The sequence below is a fragment of the Oncorhynchus clarkii genome, chromosome 4 (assembly GCF_045791955.1).
Source record: "Oncorhynchus clarkii lewisi isolate Uvic-CL-2024 chromosome 4, UVic_Ocla_1.0, whole genome shotgun sequence".
NCBI lineage: Eukaryota > Metazoa > Chordata > Actinopteri > Salmoniformes > Salmonidae > Oncorhynchus > Oncorhynchus clarkii.
In genome coordinates this window covers 37607120-37627438 of record NC_092150.1, presented here as the reverse complement: position 1 = coordinate 37627438, position 20319 = coordinate 37607120, and the positions used below count along the sequence as shown (strand labels likewise).

Below are 20319 nucleotides of genomic sequence, written 5' to 3'. Positions count from 1 at the left end.
GGGCATAAACAATAAAACAAAAGTTCAGAAGTAATGTCAGTTTCATGTTTAACCAACATTAAGTGTGACTTCTCATCGTAGCTGTTGTCTTTTTAATTTTCAGACATGCAAAATTAAAGTTCTTTGGTTGATAGACTGTAAACTTAGTCTCCCAAATCCCCTTACTGCTTGTATTAAGATACAACGTGTTTGCTTTCTTACATGAGAAACTGCTGTTGTAAAATGTATGCATTTACAGTACTAGATTTTGGAGAAAAAAAATCCTGGCTGGTAGAATGTTCAGACAGCTTTACCACAAATGTAAGCCTCTTTGTTTTTTGTTTTATTTTTGAAACATACATTTATTTTGTCTGCATATTGTTCTTGCAGCCTTTATTCAAGGTGGACTGTAAAAAATATAAAGTGTGACTTTTGAAAGATTCCAGATTATTTTGAGAACATTATTTACTGATTTGGCGTCATGTACTGTACGAGAAAGAAACTACTGCATCTTAGAAAAAGAACATTTCAATAAATATTTAGCATCAGATTGCCAAACAGTTGTCTGCTTCTCTGTATAAAAGAATCAAATCATACAGAAGTGATATGTTTAGTACTAGACTTATCCAGTGACACCTGTAAAAGCAATTTGCGTAGTCAAAGACTATAGAGCTGATTTGAGAATTCCGTGTTGTGGCCCTCCGTCCTCCACAACACAGTCGTCGACATGGTGACAGTAACCAACAAACAGGGAAATCACCAGAAGAATATCCAGTCCTGTTACCGCATACCTATGTTTACTTGGGGGGGGAAGGGGTAAATAGTCTAATGATTATTGTTTAGCTCATTTAGGAGTACATTTCATTTTTCACTCTTGGGACATGTGGTGTTTGCCTTTTGTTGTTACCCTGCGAACTTGACTAAAATGGACGCAGACCTGGGCAGACTCCCTGTGCTTACCGGGGGGCTAGAGAGACCGGACAGGCACCGTGTTATGCAGTGGTGCGCACGGTGTCTCCAGTGCGGGTGCATAGCCCGGTGCGGTATATTCCAGCTCCGCGTGTCGGCCGGGCTAGATTGAGCGTCGAGCCTAATGCCATGAAGCCGGCTCTACGCAGCTGGTCCCCAGTGCGTCTCCTTGGGCCGGCTTACATGGCACCAGCCTTGCGCTCGGTGTCTCCGGTTCGCCTGCATAGCCCAGTGCGGGCTATTCCACCTCGCCGCACTGGCAGGGCGACCGTGAGCATTCAACCAGGTAAGGTTGGGCAGGCTCGGTGCTCAAGAGCTCCAGTGCACCTGCACGGTCCGGTTTTTCCAGTACCACCTCCACACCCCAGCCCTCCGGTAGCAGCTCCCCGCACCAGGCTTCCTGTGCGTGTCCTCGGCCCAGTACCACCAGTGCCAGCACCACGCATCAGGCCTACAGTGCGCCTCGCCTGTCCAGCGCTGCCAGAGCCTCCCTCCTCTTCAGCGCTGTCGGAGTCTCCCGCCTGTTTAGCGCTGTCAGAGCTTTCCGCCTCTACAGCGCTGCCGGAGTCTCCCGCCTGTTCGGAACTGCCAGTTTGCAAGGAGCTGCCAGTTTGCAAGGAGCTGCCAGTTTGCAAGGAGCTGCCAGTTTGCAAGGAGCTGCCAGTCTGTATGGAGCTGCCAGTCTGTATGGAGCTGCCAGTCTGCATGGAGCTGCCAGTCTGCAAGGAGCTGCCAGTCTGCAAGGAGCTGCCAGTCTGCAAGGAGCCGCCAGAGCTGCCAGTCTGCAAGGAGCCGCCAGAGCTGCCAGTTAGCATGGAGCAGCCAGAGCCGCCAGTCAGCATGGAGCAGCCAGGGCCGCCAGTCAGCATGGAGCAGCCAGGGCCGCCAGTCAGCATGGAGCAGCCAGGGCCGCCAGTCAGCATGGAGCAGTCAGTCAGCATGGAGCAGCCGGAGCAGCCAGTCAGCATGGAGCAGCCAGAGCAGCCAGTCAGCATGGAGCAGCCAGAGCAGCCAGTCAGCATGGAGCAGCCAGAGCTGCCAGTCAGCATGGAGCAGCCAGTCAGCATGGAGCAGCCAGAGCTGCCAGTCAGCATGGAGCAGCCAGTCAGCACGGAGCAGCCAGAGCTGTCAGTCAACCAGACTCTTCCAGATCTGCCAGTCGACCAGACTCTTCCAGATCTGCCAGTCGACCAGACTCTTCCAGATCTGCCAGTCGTCCAGACTCTTCCAGATCTGCCAGTCGACCAGACTCTTCCAGATCTGCCAGTCGACCAGACTCTTCCAGATCTGCCAGTCGACCAGACTCTTCCAGATCTGCCAGTCGACCAGACTCTTCCAGATCTGCCAGTCGACCAGACTCTCCCAGATCCGCCAGTCGACCAGATTCTCCCAGATCCGCCAGTCGACCAGATTCTTCCAGATCTGCTAGTCGACCAGGATCTGCTGAAACCGCCAGCCAGCCAGGTTCTGGTAGTTTCTACTTCCTGCCTGGGCTTCCTCTCAGTGCTGAGCTTCTTCTCAGTGCTGAGCTTCCTCTCAGTGCTGAGCTACCCATCTGTCCCGAGTTACCTCTGTCCCGAGCTGTCCCTCTGTCCCATGTTATCATTGTGGTGGGTAACCTATTTAGGGACGTTTAGGAGGGGGATTAAAACTGTCATGGAGTGGGGTCCACGTCCAGCGCCAGAGCCGCCACCGCGGACAGATGCCCACCCAGACCCTCCCCTATAGGTTCAGGTTTTGCGGCCGGAGTCCGCACCTTGGGGGGGGGGTACTGTCACGCCCTGACCATAGTTTACTTTGTATTTTCTATGTTTTGATTGGTCAGGGTGTGATCTGAGTGGGCATTCTATGTTCCTGTCTATGTGTTTTTCACCAGATAGGCTGTTTTAGGTTTTCGTTACGTTCATCACGTTCTTTATTTTTGTAGTGTTTGCATTGATTCGTGTTTTACGTTTGTTCATTAAAACATGGATCGCAATCTACATGCTGCATTTTGGTCCGATCCTTGTTCTACCTCTTCATCAGAAGAGGAGATAGAAGAAAGCCGTTACACACCATTTGCCATTAATAAGTTGATTGTGGCCTGGCTGCTCAATGTGCCTGCTCGCTACTACTTGCTAGCTTCATTGACAAACAGTTGGAACTTAGCTAGCTATTAAGTGATTCAGGTACTGATAAACAGTGTGTAGCTTGTGCTTTATCTATGATAGTTTTACTGCTTGCCGATTATGAAGTTGTAGACATGTTATTGTTCTCAGAAATCAGTCCTGAGCACGCAGCCAGACTTTCCCAACTCGAAAGAATGCTAAGCAGTGCACTGACCAGTTTTTCATGCACATGTTTTAACTTCAGAAATACTGCACCAAAGACCTTAGCTCGATGTCAAATTGCACTACTAAGACCTCTAAAACGTCTAAATTAGTTACAGCTTTTTTTGATTGATCTTAAATTAATTATGGCTATTTTAAAGAAATGGCTATGCTGTTGCTATGGTGACTCATGAGGGACAAACATAACCTGCCAGGGTACAATATCCAAACATAACATACCCACATCAAACCACACCACCAAGACAACTCTCGTTTGGCTTCAGTCATGGCCGCAATCATTACTTAATGAGCAATCTTCAAAACTGGGCCAAATCAGGAAGTGCAATTGTCCTTTTAACATGCATAATAAATGTTTTTTTTTTCATGTTATTCTTCTCTGCTTTCACAGTTCCCAGTCCCGTAGATATCAGGAGGAGCAGAAACAAGCTTCTCATTCCCCCAACAAGTCTACCTAAACCCCAAGAGGAAGTGAACCAACCTCTCTACAAAATATCCCAGCCTAAATTATAGTTTAGTTTAAGACCTGTTTTTGGATGTGCAGAACATCTACAGTTACTGATCTGAACAAATATACTGAATTAAAACAACAAATTCATCCTGAATAAGTAGCTTTATTTTTTATCTAACACTTTTTTTATTACGTGATTGCATCGTTTTTAATAAGAATGAGAAATTAAATGTTTTTATTTGGATATATGTCAGCAAAATGCAATAAAAAGTACCTACTACTACTGCTACTTAAAAGATAAGGAATTTTTGGAGTATGTATTTTTTGAGTTGTATAAACTGTTGCATTTTCCTTTCAATAAAACACATTTCTTACATTAATTATTTGTTGTTTGGATATTTGTAATATCATTTCAGAGATTGATAAAAAGAGTTCAGGCTGTTATAGAAAAGTACTTTCCAAGCCCAACCCCATCATGCTTCACTTCCAGCACCACACTCCTTGATGGACTTGCAGACAACCCAATCACCACTCACTTCCCTTCAACTCCCAATCCACCATGGCTGGACCTCCTCTAATACTTCCTCCAATAAATTGACACACTTCTGAAGGTCTATGGGTTCTCAACTTTGAAGCTCTCAAAACCACAACCTGGCTGCAACCAATTCCAAATGTCCATGCTGTGTTGTTCTTCATACAGCCTGACATTTATTTAATCACATAATCAAATGCAAATAAGCATTTCGTACAAACATGAACGCAATAACTCCTAAGAAAGCGTATTCTAAAGTGATGAAACCTTTTAAACAAATTAATAATGTAATGTATTCATCATCTCCAGTGCCAGTAACCGGAGGGTTGTCGGTTCAAATCCCAGGGCTGATGGGGAAATTTGGTGGGAGTGAGCTGGCAACCAGTGGATTTCTGACATCAGAATCTCAGGTGCCATCTGCTGCCATTAAGCCCTTGAGTAGACTCTTAACCCTTAAACTGCTGCTCTGCCACTGATTTTTTTCTGCCTCCAGGGCTGTTAAATTACGGCCCTTGAGGGCCGAAAACACTTTTTTTGTTTCTACCTCGTAGTGAATTACACTCACCTGGTGTCCCAGGTCTGAATTAGTCCCTTATTAGAAGGACAGGATGAAAACCACAAGTGTGTTGGCCCTCCAGGACAGGGTTTTGTCGTGCCCTCTTCACAACAAACTAACATGGTCCAAGCACACCAAGACAGTTGTGAAGAGGGCACGAAAAAACCTATTCCCCCTCAGGAGACTGAAAACATTTGTCATGGGTCCTCAGATCCTCAAAAGGTTGTACAGCTGCACCATCGAGAGCAACCTGACTGGTATGGCAACCGCTCGGCCTCTGACCGCAAGGCACTACAGAGGGTAGTGCGTACTGCACTGGGGCCAAGCTTCCTGCCATCCAGGACCTCTACACCAGGCGGTGTCAGAGGAAGGCCCTAAAAATTGTCAAAGACCCTAGCCACCCAAGTCATAGACTGTTCTCTCTGTTACCACACGGCAAGCTGTACCGGAGGGCCAAGTCTAGGTCCAAGAGGCTTCTTACCACCAAGCCATAAGACTTCTGAACATCTAATCAAATGGCTACCCAGACTTTTTTTTTAACTGCATTGTTGGTTAGGGGCTCGTAAGTAAGCATTTCACTGTAAAATCTACACATGTTGTATTCGGTGCATGTGACTAATAAAATGTGATTTTGATTTGACATTCCTTACATTAAGCAAACAAGACGCCACAATTTTCTTGTTTTCAATTTACGGATAGCCAGGCCAGATCAGAGGCAGAATGGATGACCAGGGATTCTCTCCTGATAAGTGTGTGAATTTGACCATTTTCCTGTCCTGCTAAGCATTTGAAATGTAACAAGAATTGTTGGTGTCAGGGAAAATGTATGGAGTAAAAAGTACATTTATTTTCTTTATGAATGTCGTGGAGTAAAAGTTGTCAAATACAAATTACAGATACCCCCCAAAAACTACTTAAGTAGTACTTTAAAGTATTTTTACTTAAGTACTTTGTGCGCCCAAGAGGCAGCCCTGTTCCAAAACTAATACAATCAACTTTCACCTGGTGCAAAACGATCTCTTTTCTAGTTGAAGAGGAACAGGTTTGGCCAGAACAGTGTTCACCTAAAGCCTCTTCTCAAGGGCCTGCCCCTGCTGTTGTCCTTGAGAAACCCTTTAGAGCCTGAATTAGAAGAGGTTACAGAGACCGAGAGCACCAGTAGCAGCCAGACATCAGATGACGACACAGACACCTAACGTGGCTTTTACACCCCTCCTCACGTCACGGTGCCTTGCTCAATTGCACTCTTCCTGCTCATTCACAAGAGACTGGTCATACAAACACTGGTGTGACAGAGGGTTCAGAGGTGACGCCTTCCTTAGGGATTTTCTTTCTTTCGACACATTTTTTTAGTCTTTTCCCAGGAGCTAAAATGTCAATTGAACTGTCACGTTCTGACCTTAGTTCTTTTGTTATGTCTTTGTTTTAGTATGGTCAGGGCGTGAGTTGGGTGGGTTGTCTATGTTAGTTTTTCTATGATTTGCTATTTCTGTGTTTGGCCTGGTATGGTTCTCAATCAGAGGCAGCTGTCAATCGTTGTCCCTGATTGAGAACCATATTTAGGTAGACTGTTTTCTATTGTGTTTGTTTTCTGTTGTGTGTCTGCACCAGCCAGAACTGTTTTCGGTTGTTTCTCTTTGTTATTTCCGTGTTCATTTGAATAAATATGGACACAGACCACGCTGCACCTTGGTCCTCCTCTTCTCCTTCATACGACGACCGTTACATGAACACAAAACACATCAGAACTGTTATTTTGTTTTGGCAAATCAACAACAATGATTTAACTGGCAAATTACTTCACTCAATAGTTTATTTTGAAAAGTGGCTTTGACACCTGCTCTTGCTGAAACAATTTGTAGAATTTGTGTTGAGGAAACTATCATTGTGAGCAGTTGATTATGACATTGCTTCCTGTCCCCTAAATAACCCTTCTATGAGGATTTAGGTTTGTTTTGGTCGATTTTTAAAGTCGACAAATGTCTCTGTCTTATTTGAACAGTCTAAGGCATGCATTTGCTTATCATTATATTTCTCGTACGTGGTAGAAAAACTGTAATTTGCAGTAATGGACCAACATTTTCTTTTTAATTCCATACTGATTTGAATGTAGCCAGTTGGGGCATAAACAATAAAACAAAAGTTCAGAAGTAATGTCAGTTTCATGTTTAACCAACATTAAGTGTGACTTCTCATCGTAGCTGTTGTCTTTTTAATTTTCAGACATGCAAAATTAAAGTTCTTTGGTTGATAGACTGTAAACTTAGTCTCCCAAATCCCCTTACTGCTTGTATTAAGATACAACGTGTTTGCTTTCTTACATGAGAAACTGCTGTTGTAAAATGTATGCATTTACAGTACTAGATTTTGGAGAAAAAAAATCCTGGCTGGTAGAATGTTCAGACAGCTTTACCACAAATGTAAGCCTCTTTGTTTTTTGTTTTATTTTTGAAACATACATTTATTTTGTCTGCATATTGTTCTTGCAGCCTTTATTCAAGGTGGACTGTAAAAAATATAAAGTGTGACTTTTGAAAGATTCCAGATTATTTTGAGAACATTATTTACTGATTTGGCGTCATGTACTGTACGAGAAAGAAACTACTGCATCTTAGAAAAAGAACATTTCAATAAATATTTAGCATCAGATTGCCAAACAGTTGTCTGCTTCTCTGTATAAAAGAATCAAATCATACAGAAGTGATATGTTTAGTACTAGACTTATCCAGTGACACCTGTAAAAGCAATTTGCGTAGTCAAAGACTATAGAGCTGATTTGAGAATTCCGTGTTGTGGCCCTCCGTCCTCCACAACACAGTCGTCGACATGGTGACAGTAACCAACAAACAGGGAAATCACCAGAAGAATATCCAGTCCTGTTACCGCATACCTATGTTTACTTGGGGGGGGAAGGGGTAAATAGTCTAATGATTATTGTTTAGCTCATTTAGGAGTACATTTCATTTTTCACTCTTGGGACATGTGGTGTTTGCCTTTTGTTGTTACCCTGCGAACTTGACTAAAATGGACGCAGTGATGGAGTCATTGGGAGAGTTCCGTTGTCGGGAGTGTAGTATGGCATTCCGCTCCCTTGGCCTTCTGGAGAAACATAAAGCATTATTCTGTATCGGGAGCAGCATTGGAGACCCTATGGTGCTGAGACAAGAGGAGCCTGAGCGAAAGGGACTCTATCCAAAGCCGGCACGCACCCCTGATCTTATAAGGGTAAGTGTGTTAGCTGTTATAGTGGCTCTTGTAGTGTGTCTGTCTAACATTGATTGTTCCTGGTAGCTGAGAGAGCAGCGGGGTACGCACCTACAGAATATGCAGGGGAGGACCAATGACACAGAACGGAGAGCTGGGAAAGAAGATAACCTACAGGGCAGTGTGTCAGAGAGCCTAGCATTGAGGAACCTTACTAATGAGGTGCCTACCAACGCTTAATCTGAACCATCTAGACATGCAATATAACCTATAGCCACCTTTGTAGTCCCTTTAATATTAATTAACAGACTCAGACAAATGTCATGCTTGAAATTATAGTTTCACAAGCTGAGGATGTCGATTGAGGGGAGTATGCCCAACCTGCCGAAATGGCCTACTGAGACCGAAGGTCTGGAGGACCAGGTCCAGGTGTTGGGGAGAAAGTGTGCCCACAGGGAGAGGCTGAGAGAGATGGCAGAGCAGCACAACCAGGAGCTGGCAGAGATACAGACCCACAACCACCTCCTGGAGCAACAGAGAGAGGGTAAGAGATCCTCCAACACAAAGAGATATGGAGGAAGGAATCTGTTATACAGATTTTCATGTAGAAAGGTTAAATTGGCTAGTGTGATCAGTTCCATGTAACTTTACAGATACAGATACAATACAAAAAAACTAGATTGCCTCCCGAGTGGCGTAGCCGGTCTAAGGCACTGCATCGCAGTGCTAGAGGCGTCAATACAGACCTAGGTATGATCCAACTGGCTGTGATTGGTCCCATAGGGTGGCACACAATTGTCCGGGTTAAGGGAGGGTTTGGCCAGGGGGCTATACTCATCGCGCTCTAGCGACTCATTGTGCTGGGCCGGGCGCCTGCAGGCTGACCTTGGTCATCAGGTGAACGGTGTTCCACACATTGGTGCAGCTGGCTTCCGAGCCCATTGGGGAGTTGCAGCGATAAGACAAGATCGGAATTGGGGAGAAAAAGGGGGTAAAAAAAAAAAAAGATAACTTCTTGTATCATTTTTTTATACAGAAAGGATATTTGCAACAAAAAAATACATTGATACTTTTCTGTTTTCTCAATGACATTCAAGTTAAGTTTATTCTACCTGAGAGAGTCTGACCACAAGTCAGAGACCACTATCATGACACACCAAATGTGCTTGATGATTAATTTGTGTTTTTCTTAAGGGGAAAGTAATCCAAAGGTAAAGTATTCAGATTAAGTAACTGAATTTGGGTAATCCCAAAATTAAATTACTGATTACAATTTTGGACAGGTAACTAGTAACTGTAATGGATTACATTTAGTACGTGTGTGTCAGACATTGCATGGCAGCTTGGGGCCCTGGCAGGGCAGGGCAGCACGGCCCACCTGGGGACCTTGCTGCTGGAGCTGAGGGATCGGGAGGAGAGAAACGAAGAGGCTCTACAGCAGCTCAAAGACCACATCACTACCCTGCAGCCTGGGTGAGTCCACTAGACGGCAGCAAATGACCATCTCACACACACATACAGTCGTGGCCAAGAGTTTTGAGAACGACACAAATATTAATTTCCACAAAGTTTGCTGCTTCAGTGTCTTTAGATATTTTTGTCAGATGTTACTATGGAATACTGAAGTATAATTACAAGCATTTCATAAGTGTCAAATGCTTTTATTGACAATTACATGAAGTTGATGCAAAGTTTCAATATTTGCAGTGTTGACCCTTCTTTTTCAAGACCTCTGCAATTCGCCCCGGCATGCTGTCAATTAACTTATGGGCCACATAACCCTTTACCCCAGTCCTCAGCAGTCCAGTCCCTGTACCTTGTGCAGAATATCAGTCTGTCCCTGCCATTTTTCCTGGAGAGAAGTGGCTTCTTTGTTGCCCTTCTTGACACCAGGCCAAGTCTTCGCCTCACTGTGCGTGCAGATGCACTAACACCTGCCTGCTGCCATTCCTGAGCAAGCTCTGTACTGGTGGTGCCCCGATTCCGCAGCTGAATCAACTTTAGGAGATGGTCCTGGCGCTTGCTGGACTTTCTTGGGTGCACTGAAGCCTTCTTCACATCAATTTAACCACTCTCCTTGAAGTTCTTGATGATCCGATAAATGGTTGATTTAGGTGCATTCTTACTGGCAGCAATATCCTTGCCTGTGAAGCCCTTTTTGTGCAAAGCAATGATGACGGCACGTGTTTCCTTGCAGGTAACCATGATTGACAGAGGAAGAACAATGATTCCAAGCACCACCCTCCTTTTGAAGCTTCCAGTCTGTTATTCAAACTCAATCAGCGTGACAGACTGATCTCCAGCCTTGTCCTCATCAACACTCACACCTGTGTTAATGAGAGAATCACTGATATGATGTCAGCTGGTCCTTTTGTGGCAGGGCTGAAATGCAGTGTAATTGTTTTTTGGGGATTAAATTAATTTGCATGGCAAAGAGGGACTTTGCAATTAATTGCAATTCATCTGATCACTCTTCATAACATTCTGGAGTATATGCAAATTGCCATCATACAAACTGAGGCAGCAGACTTTGTGAAAATGTATATTTGTGTCAGTCTCAAATCTTTTGGCCACGACTGTACAGTTGAAGTCGGAGGTTAACATACACCTTAGCCAAATACATTTAAACTCAGTTTTTCACAATTCCTGACATTTAATCATAGTAAAAATTCCCTGTCTTAGGTCAGTTAGGATCACCACGTTATTTTAAGGATGTGAAATGTCAGAATAATAGTAGAGAGAATGATTCACTTCAGCTTTTATTTCTTTCATCACATTCCCAGTGGGTAAGAAGTTTACATACACTCAATTAGTATTTGGTAGCATTGCCTTTAAATTGTTTAACTTGGGTCAAACATTTTGGGTAGCTTTTCACAAACTTCCCACATTAAGTTGGTTGAATTTTGGCCCATTCCTCCTGACAGAGCTGGTGTAACTGAGTCAGGTTTGTAGGCCTCCTTGCTCGCACACGCTTTTTCAGTTCTGCCCACAAATGTTCTATAGGATTGAGGTCAGGGCTTTGTGATGGCCACTCCAATACCTTGACTTCATTGTCCTTAAGTCGTTTTGCCATAACTTTGGAAGTATCCTTGAGGTCATTGTCCATTTGGAAGACCCATTTGCAAACAAGCTTTAACTTCCTGCCTGATGTCTTGAGATGTTGCTTCAATATATGCACGTAATTTTCCACCCTCATGATGCCATCTATTTTGTGAAGTGCACCAGTCCCTCCTGCAGCAAAGCACCCCCACAACATGAAGCTGCCACCCCTGTGCTTCACGGTTGGGATGGTGTTCTTCAGCTTGCAAGTCTCCCCCTTTTTCCTCCAAACATAACAATGGTCATTATGGCCAAACAGTTCTATTTTTGTTTCATCAGAACAGAGGACATTTCTCCAAAAAGTACCATCTTTGTCCCCATGTGCAGTTGCAAACCGTAGTCTGGATTTTTTATGGTGGCTTTGGAGGAGTGGCTTCTTCCTTGCTGAGCGGCCTTTCAGGTTATGTCGATATAGAACTCGTTTTACTGTGGATATAGATACTTTTGTACCCTTCACAAGGTCCTTTGCTGTTGTTCTGGGATTGATTTGTACTTTTCGCACCAAAGTACGTTCATCTCTAGGAGACAGAACGCGTCTCCTTCCTGTGCGGTATGACGGCTAGGTGGTCCCATGGTGTTTATACTTGCGTACTATTGTTTGTACAGATGAACGTGGTACCTTCAGGCGTTTGGAAATTGCTCCCAAATATGAACCAGACTTGTGGAGGTCTACAATTTTTTTCTGAGGTCTTGGCTGATTTCTTTTAATTTTCCCATGATGTCAAGCAAAGAGGCACTGAGTTTGAAGGTACTGAGTTTGAAGGTAGGCCTTGAAATACATCCACAGGTACACCTCCAATTGACTCAAATTATGTCAATTAGCCTATCAGAAGCTTTTAAAGCCATGACATCATTTTCTGGAATTTTCCAAGCTGTTTAAAGGCACAGTCAACTTAGTGTAAGTAAACTTCTGTTCAACTGGAATTGTGATCAGTGAATTAATCTGTCTGTAAGTAAAAAATTAAAAAAATACTTGTGTTTTGCACAAAGTAGATGTCCTAACTGACTTGCCAAAATGAGTTTGTTAACAAGAAATTTGTGGAGTGGCTGAAAAATGGGTATGTAATCTTCCGACTTCAACTGTAAGTGATGAGTTATAACAAGTTATAAATAGACATGGTTATAAACTAGAAGAAAAAAAAGGAGCATACAAACAAAGATGTTCTTCTGTGCTTTTCATAGGGTCAAAGAGGTCACGTTTGACTCACCCAACCCTGACCACAGGAAGGGACATAATGGCAACTTTGACCTAATATCCTCTGTGGATGGACCCCTCTCCACCCAAATAAGGTAAGTACTGTTTGTATGTCTTAGTGTAGCTACACCTCATAGAACAAAAAGTACACATTATTATTAGCACCAATGTTGGTGATATTAGAAGCTGTAATCATAGAGCAAGTAAGTAGCCGTCAGGTCATTATTCAAAAAGAAAAATGTGTTCTCAATGACTAACCTGGTTAAATAGTTGCTGTAGTGTTAGTAGTAGCAATGTACGGTATTACTATCCTGCAACATACCTGTATCTATGTCTGTGTTTGACTGTGTCTGTTGGGTGTGACAGAGCTCTGAGGCTGGACTACATGCAGTCAGGTGGTTCTGATCCGGCTGTCCTGGCCCAGATGCATGACATGCAGGCAGAGGCCCACACTCTGGAGCAACAGGCCCAATCTGGGACTGACAACAATGGCAGGAGGAAGAGTGAGTGTCAGTCCTGCATGGTCCTTCATTGGGGTATGGAGGATGTCACATCCATTTGGTGCTTTAGTGCCACGTTGAGTGATTTGTTTCTATTGTGCATGTTTATGTCTGTGCCTGCTAGAAGAAAAAGAAACGCACACCTATTAAGACGAGGTGCTGGCTAGCGGAGTAGAACACCTATTAAGACGAGGTGCTGGCTAGCGGAGTAGAACACCTATTAAGACGAGGTGCTGGCTAGCGGAGTAGAACACCTATTAAGACGAGGTGCTGGCTAGCGGAGTAGAACACCTATTAAGACGAGGTGCTGGCTAGCGGAGTAGAACACCTATTAAGACGAGGTGCTGGCTAGCGGAGTAGAACACCTATTAAGACGAGGTGCTGGCTAGCGGAGTAGAAAACTTGAAAATAAAAAAGAGTCGCACACTCTAGGAGCTCAGATGCAAAAATGTATTTACCAACGTTTTGACAGCCAAGCTGTCTTCATCAAGGTATAATCACAAACACTGCGGGATGACTTGTTTATATAGTGTCAAAAGACACAGGTGTCTGTAATCATGGCCAAGAGTGGCCTAATATCATTGGTTAATTATAAAATATTAAAATGTCATACAAAGAACAGCATACAAACAACAAATGGATAGCATACGATCATAGATTAATTTGACTACACAAGTTTACAAACAATTACAATGGCAAAGTCACAATAATCACAAGAATGGCTTCAGATCAAAGTCTTAGTGGAGCACGTAATAACACCTTTTATTGGGATCGATTTCCCTGTTTGTGGGTGTTTGAAGGATCTACATGTATAAGTGCCATTGCATTGAGCACAGCCATTACATTTGTAATTTCCATCCAGTAGGGGCGCAAATTGACGTTGTTCAGGAATATCTTGGGGTGGTAAATCAGAGTTTACCATTCGGTCTCTGAGATCTGTGCCTGCACCTATTTGTCTTTCTGTTATCTTTAAGAGACAAATAACTGTATACTGTTTGTTTTTTAAATAAAAAAGTACTGTCTCCTCTTAACTTTGGTGCCTCTCTAACCACCCCTTCTTTCCCGCTCTCTCTGCCCAGGGACGAAGCCTCCTCAGCAGGCTGGGAACTCAGAGGTGCTGGCTGTGGAGCAAGAGAACCAGAGACTGGAGGAAGAGATCTTCAGAATCCAGTTGGCCAGAGACAAACACCGTCGGGAAGACGGTGGGTTGTCCTCTCCATCTCATCTCTGTGATTAACATGCACATAATTATATACATAGACAAGCAACATTGCTGATAAACAATGTCAGTTTGGAGTAACCACATTCACAGTGACTACCATGGGATGTGTAGAATTACTATCCATTCCAATGCTTGTAGAGTCATTCTAATTCGTTGGGATTCTATATTCCTCTGATCCAGTTACAGTGGGGTCTGAGCTCCATCAGATCCAAAGAGAACACACCCACTACATGGCCAGCATTCAGGCTGAGCTTGAGAGCCTTCGCAGGGAAGTAGAGCGAGCCAGAGAGGGCCCTAGGGACAGGAGGCTGCCCCCACCCCCTCCATTCCCTGCCCCACCAGCCATGCATCCCCTTGCCCAGATATATGCCCCTTCAGCCCTGGTAAAGCTATTATGTTAATATTGCTGTTTATCTATCTGGTTTTCTTTGACGACATTAGGCCCATATAGTATATCCCCCATATGTTCTTGTTTCAGACCCAGCCCAGGCCCCATTCCGCACTCAAGGAAAAGCATGGACTCAACTCTCTTGGGCCTGCGCCCTATGACCCTGCGTGAGTCCATTATGACTAGCACATCTATGTTGGCTATTTCAGTTTTCTATATGATTAAAATTAAACATTACCTTCACATACATTATTAGAGACACATTTATGTAACTAACTCAGATGTGCAGGTATGAAGTACCTCTAAACTACTCTAAAACCCTGTTGATTTGCAGGGCTGGTTTTGCTGTCTTTTATGACTTGATGCTTGGGGTAGATGCCACGCTGAGGGTTCTGCGTCCGGTGGCTGGTCTCTACTCTGGAGGCCAGGAGGTGGGGCGGCCTACCCCATTGCCCGCTACACAGTGCCAGCCTGGAGGGGGCCAGCCCTACAGTCAAACTGTGCCCCCTGGGAACTATGCCATCCTGGCAGTCAAACAGCCTATGCCCAGGTAAGCAACGCACCCGGAGAAGAAAAAGTACATGTGAAACTCGTCCATAGCATGTTGGCTGGAGTCTATCGGTGACAGCCCACCTTCCCTGAGATCAAAAGGCAATTGTTGCTCACTGAGTGACAGACTTGTCTCGTGCTCTGTTAGCTAAGGTTTCCTTTGAGTTGTGTGTGGTGTTGTTCAGAAGGTTGCATGTTCCCTACAACTTGGGGTGGAATGAAAATGCACTCTTTCACATTTGTCTAAGACAAAACTCTCTGCCTCCCGAGTGGCGCAGATGTCTAAGGCAGTGCATCGCAGTGCTAGAGGCATCACTACAGACCTGGGTTTGATCCCGGGTCTGTAGCCAGCCGCGACCGGGAGACCCATGAGGCGGCCCATAATTGGCCCAGCGTCGTCCGGGTTAGGGGAGGGTTTGGTCTGCCCATGTCCCATCGCGATCTAGTGACTCCTTGTGGCGGGCCGGGCACATGCATGCTGACTTTGGACACCAGCTGGACGGTGTTTCCTCCGACACATTGGTGCGGCTGGCTTCTGGGTTAAGCGAGCAGTGTGTCAAGAAGCGGCTTGGCAGGGTCATGTTTCAGAGAACGCATGGCTCTCGACCTTCACCTTTCCGAGTCCGTACGGGAGTTGCATCGATGGGAGAAGACTAACTACCAATTAGATACCAATGTCGTGTTAAGAAAAAGAGGCAAAATAAATGTATGCATGTATACACACACGCGACAAAGTATGTGAACCCTTTGGATTTTGGCATAAATTGGTCCTAAAATTAGATCCGATCTTCACCTAAGTCACAACAACAGACAAACACAGTCTGCTTAAACTAATAACACACAAATTATTGTATTTTTCTTGTCTATATTGACTACATAATTTAAACACTCAGTGTAGGTTGGCAAAACCATGTGAACCCTTAGGCTAATGACTTCTCCAAAAGCTAATTGGAGTCAGGAGTCAGCTAACCTGGAGTACAATCATTGAGACGAGATGTTGGTTAGAGCTGCCCTGCCCTATAAAAAAAAACTCACAAAATGAGAGTTTGCTATTCACAAGAAGCATTGCCCGCCTCGAACTTTAGAGATCTAAGACCCAAGAGTAAGAATTGTGGACTTGCATCAAGCTGGAAAGGGTTACAAAAGTATCTCTAAAAGCCTTGATGTTCAACAGTGACCTCAAGAGAGCGGTTCCCACCAGACATCCCAAGAATATTGCTGAACTGAAAGAGTTTTGTAAAGAGGAAGGGTCCAAAATTCCTCCTCCTGACCTACAGAAAACATTTGGTTGAGGTTATTGCTGCCAACGGAGGGTAAACCAGTTACTGAATGAATGTTTCCACTGTGTGTTCAATAAAGACATGAAAACGTATAATTGTTTGTGTTTTATTAGTTTATGCAGACTGTTTGTCTATTGTTGTGACTCAGATGAAGATCAGATCAAATTTGATAACCAATTTACGCAGAAATCCAGGTAATTCCAAAGGGTTCACATAGTTTTACTTGCCACTGTACATACACTACCGTTCAAAAGTTTGGGGTCATTTAGAAATGTCCTTGTTTTTGAAAGAAAAGCAAAAAAAATTGTCCATTAAAATAACATCACATTGATCAGAAATACAGTATAGACATTGTTAATGTTGTAAATGACTATTGTAGCTGGAAACGGCAGATTTTTTAAGGAATATCTACATATTCATATGTCTAGTTTGAGAAACAGCTGCCTCAAGTCCTCAACTGGCAGCTTCATTAAATAGTACCTGCAAAACACCAGTCTCAAAGTCAACAGTGAAGAGGTGACTCCGGGATGCCGGCCTTCTAGGCAGAGTTGCAAAGAAAAAGCCATATTTCAGACTGGCCAATAAAAATACAAGATTAAGATGGGCAAAAGAACAGACACTGGACAGAGGAACTCTGCCTAGAAGGCCAGCATCCCGGAGTCGCCTCCTCACTGTTGACGTTGAGACTGGTGTTTTGCGGGTACTATTTAATGAAGCTGCCAGTTGAGGACTTGGGAGGTGTCTTTTTCTCAAACTAGACACTAATGCAGTTGTCCTCTTGCTCAGTTGTGCACCGGGGCCTCCTACTCCTCTTTCTATTCTGGATAGAACCAGTTTGCGCTGTTCTGTGAAGGGAGTAGTACACAGCATTGTACGAGATCTTCAGTTTCTTGGCAATTTCTCACTTGGAATAGCCTTCATTTCTCCGAACAAGAATAGACTGACGAGTTTCAGAAGACAGGTCTATGTTTCTGGCCATTTTGAGCCTGTAATCGAACCCACAAATGCTGATGCTCCAGATACTCACTAGTCTAAAGAAGGCCAGTTTTATTTCTTCTATAAGCAGAAAAACAGTTCTCAGCTATGCTAACATAATTGCAAAAGGGTTTTCTAATGATCAATTAGCCTTTTAAAATTATAAACTTGGATTAGCTAACACAACGTGCCATTGGAACACACTGTTGCTGATAATAGGCCTCTGTACACCTATGTAGATATTCCATAAAAAATCTGCCGTTTCCAGTTAGTCATTTACAACATTAACAGTGTCTACACTGTATTTCTGATCAATTTGATACTATTTTAAATGAAAAAAAAAAAAAAAAAAAGGACATTTCTAAGTGACCCCAAACTTTTGAACGGTAGTGTGTGTGTATTTATATATATTAATATTAATAAAAGACAAAACTCTCTACCTTCAGGATGCAGCCGTCTCCCTCCCTGTCTCTGGTGGTTGAGCTTCAAGCTGCCGGAGGTCTGGACGCCTACAGTCAGGAGGTCCAGAGGCTGGTGTCCCGAGGCTGGGCACGGCTGGAGCTCTTCGACCAGCACAATCAGGTCCAGAGCGGATACTGGAGAGTGCCAGTACGTGCCCTCCCCATCCGACCATCCCTCAGTCCAGTCCAGCTCAACTCAGTCCCCCAGGTGAGGGCAGACACCCGTCTCGCTGACTGCTAGTGGTTAGAATGAAGTTGGATTGAAAATCCATTATACATAATGTCTTAAAAATTACAATATCAGTTGAGGATGACATACAATTCATGAGTCAAAAGTCATGAGGTGTGAAAGCCATGCAAGATGCAATGACACATGATGAAACACACACGAAGGGATCAGACGTCTAAGTCGTGTGTCTGGGTTTTCTAGGTGGGCAACATGGAGCTGTGTTTACGGGTGGTCAATGCTCGGGACCGGGATGTGCAGTCGCTCGCCAAGATTGACCCAAGCAACACCAGCCACTATAAGTACCCCTCCATGGTACATTTAATTATATTTCCCAAAAATCACCCTTCTCTGACCACATCATTGTATTGTTTCAACATGACTCTGTTTGCCAGTTGTGTGGTGACTTACAGTGCCTTCGGAAAGTATTCAGACCCCTTGACTTTTTCCACATTTTGTTAGGTTACAGCCATATTCTAAAATGTATTAAAATATTTTTTTTCCCCCTCTCAATCTACACACAATACCCCATAATGACAAAGCAAAAACAGGGTTGTAAAAATAAATGTAAATATCCCATTTACATAAGTATTCAGACCCTTTACTTAGTACTTTGTTGAAGCACATTTGGCAGCGATTACAGCCTAGAGTCTTTTTGGGCATCACGCTACAAGCTTGGCACACCTGTATTTGGGGAGTTTCCCCCATTCTTCTCTGCAGATCCTCTCAAACACTGTCAGATTGGATGGGGAGCATTGCTGCACAGCTATTTTCAGGTCTCTCCAGAGATGTTAGATCAGAAGCCACTACTGCATTATCTTGGCTGTGTGCTTAGGGTCGTTGTCCTGTTGGAAGGTGAACCGTCGCCCCACTCTGAGGACCGGAGCAGGTTTTCATCAAGGATCTCTCTGTACTTTGCTCTGTTCATCTTTTCCTCGACCCTGACTAGTCTCCCAGTCCCTGCTGCCACCACACTTCACCGTAGGGATGGTGCCAGGTTTCCTCCAGAAGTGACACTCAGCATTTAGAAGTGATGCTCAGCAGAATCTTGTTTCCCATGGTCTGAGAGTCCTTTAGATTCCAAGCAGGCTGTCATGTGCATTTTACTGAGGAGTGGCTTCCGTCTGACCATTATACCATACAGGCCTGATTGGTGGAGTGCTGCAGAGATGGTTGTCCTTCTGGAAGGTTCTCCCATCTCCACAGAGGAACTCTAGAGCTCTGTCAGAGTGACCATCAGGTTCTTGGTCACCTCCCTGACCAAGGCCCTTTTCCCCCGATTGCTCAGTTTGGCCGGGTGGACAGCCCTTGGAAGAGTCTTGGTGGTTCCAAACTTCTTCCATTTAAGAATGTTGGAGGCCAGTGTTCTTGGGGACCTTCAATGCTGCAGACATTTGTTGGTACCCTTCCCCAGATCGACAAAATCCTGTCTCGGCGCTCTACGGACATTTCCTTCGACCTCATGGCTTGGTTTTTGCTCTGACATGCACTGTCAACTGTGTGACCTTATATAGGCAGGTGTGTGCCTTTCCAAATCATGTCCAATCAATTGAATCTACCACAGGTGGACTCCAATCAAGTTGCAGAAACATCTGAAGGATGATCAATGGAAACAGGATGCACCTGATCTCAATTTTGAGTCTCATAGCAAAGGGTCTAAATACTTATGTAAATAAGGTTTTTAATTTGCAAACATTTCTAAAAACCTGTTTTCGCTTTGTCATTTTGGGGTTTTGTGCGTAGATTGCTGAGGATGTTTTTTTTTTGTTTAAATCATTTTAGAATAAGGCTGTAACGTAACAAAATGTGGAACAGGTCAAGGGATCTAAATACTTCCCGAATGCACTGTACGCATTTAAAAAAATGCTGTAGATCCTGACCTGGTGTGTTCAGTCCTACATAAAGCTTCAGAGAGTTTATTCTGTTGATAGTAGTTATGTGTACTCTGTCATTACAGGTGTCCAATATCCCTGCAACTCTTCAAGGAAATAGACCCCTTTCCTTGTCAACGTTACAGCCCTCCGCAGCCAATAACCTTTTTTCTCTCCTTCCCTACACTGATCACGAAGACCCTCCCCCCATGGAGGACCCCAATCAGAGGTGATTGATGATGACACTGATGATTTTAGTGCATGGAAATAAGTAAAATAATCACTGTGATTATTTAGGAGAGAGAGAGGTGTACCTGTTACTTCATTTGACATTTTCCATTGATTGTTGTAAGTTGTCTGGATGTGTTGTTCATTTACAATGTGCAAATAAAGACACAAAAACCCATGACTCTATTTTTCAGTTTTCAGTGATGGTATTATGATGAAGACCGTTAACACACACTACACAGAGGTATGCGGGTTTGGCTATTTCAGCCACACCCATTGCTGACAGGTGTATAAAATCGAGCACACA

The 20319-nt window shown here is 44.0% G+C and overlaps 1 protein-coding gene across 1 annotated transcript; it reads left to right on the top strand.

The window, feature by feature from the left end:
* The first annotated feature begins 7850 nt into the window (after positions 1 to 7850).
* LOC139406781 (coiled-coil domain-containing protein 17-like) lies at positions 7851 to 20017 on the top strand. Its single transcript, XM_071149812.1, has 13 exons — positions 7851 to 8039; positions 8106 to 8240; positions 8358 to 8562; positions 9347 to 9491; positions 12300 to 12407; positions 12679 to 12815; positions 13892 to 14014; positions 14215 to 14417; positions 14513 to 14589; positions 14757 to 14972; positions 17673 to 17895; positions 18118 to 18228; positions 19871 to 20017. Exons 1-13 carry the CDS (start codon positions 7851 to 7853, stop codon positions 20015 to 20017), a joined length of 2019 nt encoding a protein of 672 aa, XP_071005913.1.
* Positions 20018 to 20319: the final 302 nt, after the last annotated feature.